Genomic DNA, 7,623 nt, shown 5'->3' on the forward strand with positions numbered 1-7,623 from the left:
GGCAGGCAGGCAGCTCGTATTTATAGCGCCGGGGGGATGGAGTCGTCCGTGGGCTGTCGGACATCGGCACGCCGGCGAGCCGCGGGGGTTTGCTTTGCCTGGCCGGTGTCTTTGGTGATGGTTATGGGGTGGGAGGGGGGGTGCTGCCCCGGCAGAGACCCCCCCAAATCCTCCGGAGAGCCCGAAGCACCGACCGCTGGGACCCCGCGTGGTGAGAAGGGTGTTCCCTGCTGCCATTCCTCTGCCTGAGATAGCCTGGGAGAGGGCAAAACCTGCAGGCAGCATCTGGCAGAGCCGTGCAGGCAGGTGGGGATACACAGAGCCGCCGTCTTCACGCTTATATTTAAAACCTCAGCTTTTAACTTCTGCTTTCATTTTGCTCAATTTTCACTGCTGGGACAGGGCTGAGCGTGGTCTGGGACCGTCCTGGGCCCTCGAGCTCCCCCCTCTCCCACCTGCAAGATGCCACACAAGGTGCCGAACGACATGAGTAATCGTTAAGCCAGCACTCAAGTGACTCATTAGTGACAGTCACCACTGATTTATTTTTTTTCCAGCTGATATTTTCAGCTGATTTCCCTGCTCCCTTTTGGCCCGATTTCTGGCTTGGGCTTGCAGAGGTGGGAGCTGTGATGCCGTCAGGAGGCAGCCAGGTAGTCCCCCGTGCTGGAACTCTTTGCAAAAAGAGAAATTAAAAAAAAAAACAAAAAAAAAAAGGTTTTGGGCCAGGTAATGAACTTGAGGATTTCAAACTGCCCACGGCTGCCTCCGGTGGGGCTGCATCCCTCCCATCCAGCCTGGCCCCTCTCCCGGGGCTGGATGTAGGTCAGTCGGGAGTGGGAGGTTATGTCTGCGCCCTGCCCCACGTCGCTGGATCTTCTCTTAATCTTCCGCCTTAATAACCGGCGCGTAAGCCTCAGGCCGTAGGAGCCGGGATTTATTCTGCCTCCAGCCAGGTGCCGGCGGTAAGCCTGGACGTGTGAATACCGTAGAGGAAAGTGTCTGCATAAATAAAGCAAACTGCCCCGTTACAGCGCTGTCCTTGAGCTATTTTGGAGCAGCGGGAAGGTGAAGGCTCTTCGGGGAGGTACCTCGCCACTTCACGTCATTTTTTCTCTCGTTTCCCTCCAGCTTTGGTAAAGCTCCCAGGTTTTTTTCCCTACTTTTCCTGTGGAACAGAGAGGCGGAGCGTGTGCCGGCATGGCAGGTACGGGGGGGGGGGGGGGGGGGGGCCCCCGGCGGGGGCACCCCCCCCCAAAACCTCTGAAGCCCACCTGGGGCTTTACTGGCCGTAATGTCACCTTGTCAGTCCCCGGTGGGGTTGTGGGTGTCCACGCTTGCAGGATCCACGTGGCCAGCGAGGGCTAAATTTGTCTTGATGCTTGTGGGTGAGTGGGTGGGTGGTGGTTACGAGGGGAAATCCTTAATTCCCACGTGAAACTCATCAGTTCTTGAGGCCGAACGAGACTAATTAGGAAGACTCTTGATTTACATTCAGCTCCGTGCAGTGCCCAATGCTGGTGAAACTTTTTATTGCAGAAAAAGTGAACAACTTCCCTCCCCTGCCGAGGTTCATCCCCTTGAAGCCGTGTTTCTACCAGGACTTCGATGCGGAGATCCCGCCGCAGCACCGGACCATGGCCAAGCGGCTTTACTACCTCTGGATGCGTGAGTCGCTGGGCAGGGAAGGGTTCGGGTGGGTTTGCGTTTGCCTCTCCTCTGGAAAGCACCGGTTGAAAGAGCAGAGCAAGATCAGGGGAAGTCCTTCTGCCCCTCCAGGCCCTGGTGTCTCCTGTTAAAACCCATTGGGGATGGGATGAGGGCTGCAGCATCCCATGGGCTTCAGCCCTTCCAGCCTCCGGGACGGAGGTGCGGAGCTGGCTCGGCATCCGAGGGCCGTCGGTGACCTTGACGTCCCGCGGGAGCCCGCTGCGAGGAGGAGATGGCTCGGCCCCCACACGTCCTCCTGCCGAAGGATTTACTCCCCTCTTGGTCTCGCTTGGCTGCTGGCCTCGTCCCGCCAGAGAGCTGCCAAGGCTCCGCTGGGTTTCTTCGGCAGCCGGGCTGGGGAAGGGCTTTCTCTGCCACCCCAAGCTCCTCGGCAGCCCTTCGGCAGCGGCCCGAGGCTGAGATGGAGGGCCAGGACTGGAGGGCCAGGGTGCCTGCTCCCCAAAACAGGGGAGCCCGGGGCTTCCCCCAAAGCCGGGTCTTGCCTGTTCCTCTTGCATGCCTTGGTGTGCCGTGCTGTGCTAACAGAGCGCTCACGTCTTCTAACTCTCAAAACTAGCCTGGATCTCTCTTGCTTACCGGAATCGGGTGGGGAAAAGAGCCGGAGGGACAGATTGCGCCCCGACGTATGTGGAAACGTTACTGAAGATGCTGCTAATTGCTGTGTGCAGCTCGGGGCAAGCTGGCACCATCGTTTTATTTTTATTTAGAAGAACTTAGTTCCTTAATCGGGCGTTTTTCCCTGAACTTTGGAAGCGTATCAGTGCCCAGGGAGTGCCCTGCGCTTCGGAGGCAGGCTACGAGGAGCCGAGCTGGCACCGGAGAGGTCGGGCGTTCCTGCTTTCGGCACGGCGCCAGGCTGGCACCCCTGGGGCGGTGCCTTGCTTCGGCTTTTGGGGACCGCATCCCATCGGGAAGGTGACCCTAGGGTAACTTCCCCCACCGTGTCAGGAGGGTTAGCGTTAGCTGTTCTGTGAAGGAGGAGGGGAAAAAAAAAAAAATGTGCTTCCCTGGAGAAGCTGCCTCCGGGGTGTTAAATCCCTTCCCCGTCTCAGTCTGGCTGTTCTGGCTCTGCTTAATTTAACAGAGCTCAGTTCTTGCTCCAGCTTCTCCCGCAGCACAAGGACCAGCTCTCTGAGCCAGTCGCCTTGTCTGTTGTTTTCTGTCTCCGGAGCTCCTCTCTGGATCATTTTCTCCCCAACTCCCCCGCAAACCCCCAGCCAGCCGCAAGCACGGGGAGGCTGAGAGGTCCCCTCGGTGTCCTTGGGGGCTCTAGGGAGCAGCGGGCGCCTGGTCAGCCCGGCCAACTGAGCTCCCTTTCTTGCCAGCTGCAGCTCTCTTGCAGGCGGCGGTGGGAGGGTTTTAGTTCTCGTCAGAATAATGAATCATTCTCAAAAATCGGAGGCGTCAGAATGCAGATGAGCCTTCCCTGCTTTGTCCTGTGTCTGCTAAGCTGGGCTTCATAGTAATAGCCCTTGTATCGCTTAGCCCCGAGCAGGGGTGGGAGAAGCAAACACGCCACCCCAGTGAACTGGCGAGGCAGGGGCCGGGAGTTCAGGACTTCAGCTCTCAGCTCGGGGGGGGGGGGGGTAGCTCGGGGAACTCTTGCACAAGTTCCTTCAGCGAAACCGTAGCTGGAGGCAGGCGAAAAAGCTTCACTCCGATTCCTCCAGCTTCCTTCCGTTGGTGGAAACGTGCCCTGGCTCACCGGCAGCGGGAGGATACGGCTCTTCCCTGTCCTCGGAGCCCCGCGAGCCCCGGACCTGCTTCAGACATTACAACTCTGAGCGATGTAGTATTTATTTTTTTTCCCCTCCTGCTCCTCAGCTGAGGTTAGACCCCCTTCGGCTGAGCCAGCCCGGGGCTGCTCCCCGGCCTCAGCCAGCTTAAGTTAAGGGAGATCCAGCTAGAGTAACGCGTTGCCGGCTGAACCCGCTGGAGGTCAGCCCCGCGTGGGCCTCCCTGGGGTCGGGGTCTAGCGGTATCGCACCGACCCCCTTGCGTACGCGCTACTGTGCTCCCTCTGTGTGTGTGTGTGTGTGTGTGTTTGCAGTGAACAGCATCACCTTGGCGGTGAATCTCGTTGGCTGCCTCGCATGGCTGATTGGAGGCGGTGGAGCTGTTAATTTTGGACTGGCAATTCTCTGGCTCATTCTCTTTACGCCCTGCTCCTATGTCTGCTGGTTTAGACCTATTTACAAAGCTTTCAAGTAAGTGGTCACACCTGAGCCCGGCTTCTCGTGGTCTTTTGTTTGTTTGTTCGTTTTCCTTCCTAAACGGTTAGCGCTTAGCACCGCCCGAACATTTGGGGGAATTTCTGCTCTTTCTGGCCGGCCCTTTAGCTTTACTTTCCAACCTTCAAAGCGAGGCTGTTTGGGACTTCCCGAGGGCCAAAACCCCAACCATGCGATATAAAGACACCCTACGTGTGCCTCTGCGCAGCGTCAGGGGGAGCGGCGAGGATGCAGTTGGGGTGCCAACTCTCTCTCCCCTCCCGCCCATCCTCAAGGCTTCTTTTATATTTTTCCACGAGTCCTCGAGGTGCTTCTATTGATTATCTGTGCTGCCGAGGTCAATCCCCGGCGCGGTATCCCCAGATCTAGAAAACTGGGGGTGTATTTCTTCCCCGTGCGGGAAGGTTGAGTCTGGTGGTGGGGCGGTGCAAGCCGAGAGCCGTGTCTGAACGCGGACGCCCTCTCGCCTGATGCGCAGAGCTGGCCGAGCCGTGGGGAGGGTCTGGTGGCCCGTGGCTTTCTCAGGCGCCCCTTCACCACCTTCAGCCTCTCCCAGTTTCTCCCTTGCCTGCATTTTTCTCCGGTGCCTGCTGCCTGCAGGCAGCTCCGCTTCTCACCACCTTCTCGCTAAACCACAGCCGCTTCTGCCCCGAAAGGGTCCGAGACGTGGGAGCATCTCCCTTCCCTTGCAGTGCAGCAGGGGTGGAGGTGCAGGGAGCGACCGAGCCTTCTCTTGCAGGACAGACAGCTCGTTCAGCTTCATGGCCTTCTTCTTCACCTTCATGGCCCAGCTGGTGATCAGCATTATCCAGGCAGTGGGAATCCCCGGCTGGGGCGTCTGGTAAGGAAGATGCTGCTCCCGTGTCGGGTGCGAGGACAGTCACCGTTGAGCTGCTGCTGCGGCCTCTCGGTGTTTTAACATCCTCAGCGCTTCAGTAGCTTCCCTCCTCGGGGAAGACGGTTTGAGGAGCTGGGAGGGATGCTGGCAGGCTGCGGCGTGCAGAGCCAGCCGGGAAAGCCCCGGGCTGCTGAACGGACCGGTCGTTTTCGTCTCCTTGCAGCGGCTGGATTGCAGCGATTTCCTTCTTCGGGACCAACGTGGGGTCGGCCGTGGTGATGCTGATCCCCACCGTCCTGTTCACGGGGATGGCGGTCTTCTCCTTCATCGCTCTCACTATGGTACGGGAGGAGAGGGGGGTGCCGCGCTGCTTCGGGGAGCCCTTGCCGCCAGCCCGGAGGGTCAGCGCGAGCTGCCGTCCCTCAACGCCTCTGGATTTTTCTCTTTCCAACCTGCTACAGGTGCATAAGTTTTACCGGGGGAGCGGCGGGAGCTTCAGCAAAGCCCAGGAGGAGTGGACCACGGGGGCGTGGAAGAACCCCCAGGTCCAGCAGGCAGCACAGAGCGCGGCCATGGGGGCGGCGCAGGGGGCCATGATGCAGCACGAGACGCAGTACTCGGCCACCCCGAACTACACCTACTCCAACGAGATGTGAGCAGCAGGACTCTGTCCTCGGGCGAAAGATCTGGGGGGGGAAGGGAGGAGGAGGAGGAGGAGGAGGAGGAGGAGGAGGATGGCTGAGCCGAGTTTCTGCAGCTATTTCAGAAAGTCGGAGTGTACCATAACGGTTCTTCTTTTCCCATTCTTTGTAACGAGATCCTTTTGGACTTTTTCTTTTCTCCCTCCCGTTATTGTCTTGAGCTCTTCCTTTCTCTTTTATTTTTCACTTTGAAGAGGCCGCGAGTTGACCTGCAGGGCTCTTGCTGTGCGCGGTAGTAAGTGTACGTTCACGTGTCTTCTTTTTCCCCTGTGAAATAGTGTACGGTGGTGGTTTTTTAATTACTGTGGTGATAGGCGTACGTTAGAACTACATCAGCCAAAAGCCCCCCCCCACCCCCCCACCCCCAAAAAGGGAAAGACAAAAAATAGCAACCAGCACCCACCTCCCCGCTTGGAATAAGCGCTGAACCACGGGTTTCCGACGTGTGCGAGTTTTCCCTTTCAGCTGGTAGCGTCCGGCCACTTGCCGCTGTCTCAGCAAGGGCAAGCAATCCCGGGAATTCGCCCTTTTCTTTTGCTTTCTAACTAGCAGGTGGCCGGCTGGTTTAGCATTTTTAAAAAAAAAAAAAAAAAAAGAGGAGGAAAACGATAAAAAGAAACCCTAAATCCTGCCGTCGATACGCTGAAAGCCAAGAGGTTCCTAATCTTCACCCTGGCTCAGGATCTGCAACTTCTCTCAGCGTGTGGCGTTGTAAATGAGTAGTTCACGTTTTGACGTGGAAGGCCGGTATTCGTGCGCGACCGTGGGCAGGAGCCCCGGCGCACTGCGTGCGCGCGCGCGTCTCGGGGAGCGAGGACGGGGTTTTTTTTCCCTGCCGGGATACAACCGTCCCGTTCCAGATTCTGCATCCCGAGTCCGTTTTTGGTTTTGGTTTGGTTTTTCTTTTTTAAAGGCTTCTATTTTGAAAAGCGGCTCTAAAGCCGGCGGAGCGGTTCTCAGAGGACCTATTTTTGGGTAAGGCTCTGGGTCAAATCTTGCCGCCCCGTAGCCAAGCACATACAACCAGTCTCACTGACCACGTAAATAGCGAGGCCAAGGTTTGTCCCCGTTAGCTTTTGAGGCGTGCGCTGATTGGAGGCTCTTTAGGAAACCTCCAGGCTGGTGGGACGGATTCCTGCTCGCCTGCGCTTCTAAAAAGCGCGGCGAAACGTGGCCGTGTATTTTCCTGGTGCAGAGATCCTCGCTCCCGTCAGCCCCGAATCCCTGCCCGGTTAGGGGAGGCCGGGCTTTAAATAACGATCTTGCACCTTAGCGGGAGGCAGCCGAGCTCAGACAAACACCTCTCGGGCTGCGGCAGCCGGGGAAGGTGACCGGCAGGCCCTGGAAAAGGTCGGTTCGTAAACGGGAGCTGACGGACGCTGCAGGGCGGGAGCAGGGAAAGCTCCTTCTCAGAGATGCTTTTCAGACTCTAAATGCACTTTAAAGAAGCCAAATTTTTCTCCCAAGCCCTAGAAAAGCAGCCCGAACAGAATCCGATCCGGCCCCTTGCCTCAAACGGCTCCTGCCCGCTGCAGGCGACGAGCTCGGCCTGCCACCGCTCGTGCCCGCAGCCAGCCGGAGCTGCGCGAGTCCCCGGCCCCTCGCCCCGGCCCCTCTAGCTGTCCGGTGATGCTTGTCTGCGACTCCCACCCGCGAGAATCGCCCCACAGAGGAACTTCTCTCTTCCAGCGAAGCACACCAAGACCAGTTTCCTTTTTAAGGGTATCACTTCAGTCATTCCGCAGTAGGCAGTTGTCTCTCGACAAGACTAAAATGCAGCTAACGATAAAATGCCTGTCTGTGTGTGTGTGTGTGTGTGTGTGTATATACGTGTATAAAATGTAAGGAGAAAAGTAATCCTTTGCTGAGCCTATTATGTACTTAATCAGGTTTAAATATTGTGCAATTCATTTATAGCTAGCCTAAAACTTACTATGCCAAATCACGTGCTCTGTCATCCGTGTCCGAGAAATGATGGATTAAGTGACTTCACCTTTTGCATTTACAGCAAGATGCATAAATAATAACTGTAACAAGCTGTAACTAACAGACATTGCTTCGGCATCTAACCCTCCTCTCCGGTGTGTCTCCTGAACGTGCGAGCGCCGACCGCTGGAACGTT

At 57.2% G+C, this 7,623-nt stretch overlaps 2 protein-coding genes across 2 annotated transcripts in view; one reads left to right on the forward strand and one right to left on the reverse strand.

Moving 5' to 3' along the window:
- Window positions 1-488, reverse strand: part of LOC103898617 (cytochrome c oxidase subunit 5A, mitochondrial) — a 23,699-nt gene extending 23,211 nt beyond the window's left edge. Inside the window, exons 1-2 of the mRNA XM_009278911.1 lie at window positions 456-488; window positions 71-109 (exon numbers count right to left, since the gene is read on the reverse strand). Coding sequence (XP_009277186.1) covers window positions 71-109; window positions 456-488 — 72 coding nt within the window. The remainder of the gene's footprint in view (window positions 1-70; window positions 110-455) is intronic.
- Window positions 489-1,514: 1,026 nt separating this feature from the next.
- Window positions 1,515-5,520, forward strand: SCAMP5 (secretory carrier membrane protein 5). The gene is made up of 5 exons (XM_019471956.1): window positions 1,515-1,668; window positions 3,782-3,938; window positions 4,702-4,803; window positions 5,024-5,141; window positions 5,262-5,520. The coding sequence occupies exons 1-5, from the start codon at window positions 1,515-1,517 to the stop codon at window positions 5,454-5,456; spliced, it is 726 nt and encodes a 241-aa protein (XP_019327501.1). The 3' UTR covers window positions 5,457-5,520.
- The last annotated feature ends 2,103 nt before the right edge of the window (window positions 5,521-7,623 follow it).

Source organism: Aptenodytes forsteri, unplaced genomic scaffold (assembly GCF_000699145.1).
Source record: "Aptenodytes forsteri isolate BGI_AS27 unplaced genomic scaffold, ASM69914v1 Scaffold258, whole genome shotgun sequence".
Taxonomy (NCBI): domain Eukaryota; kingdom Metazoa; phylum Chordata; class Aves; order Sphenisciformes; family Spheniscidae; genus Aptenodytes; species Aptenodytes forsteri.

What these genes read in the sequence shown, in the direction of transcription:
- SCAMP5 (XM_019471956.1), top strand. Translation starts at nt 1,515, where the DNA reads ATGCTGGTGAAACTTTTTATTGCAGAAAAAGTGAACAACTTCCCTCCC. An exon ending in CCTATTTACAAAGCTTTCAA is followed by an intron (nt 3,939 to 4,701) that starts GTAAGTGGTCAC and finishes CTTCTCTTGCAG; the next exon opens with GACAGACAGCTCGTTCAGCT. An exon ending in ATCCCCGGCTGGGGCGTCTG is followed by an intron (nt 4,804 to 5,023) that starts GTAAGGAAGATG and finishes GTCTCCTTGCAG; the next exon opens with CGGCTGGATTGCAGCGATTT.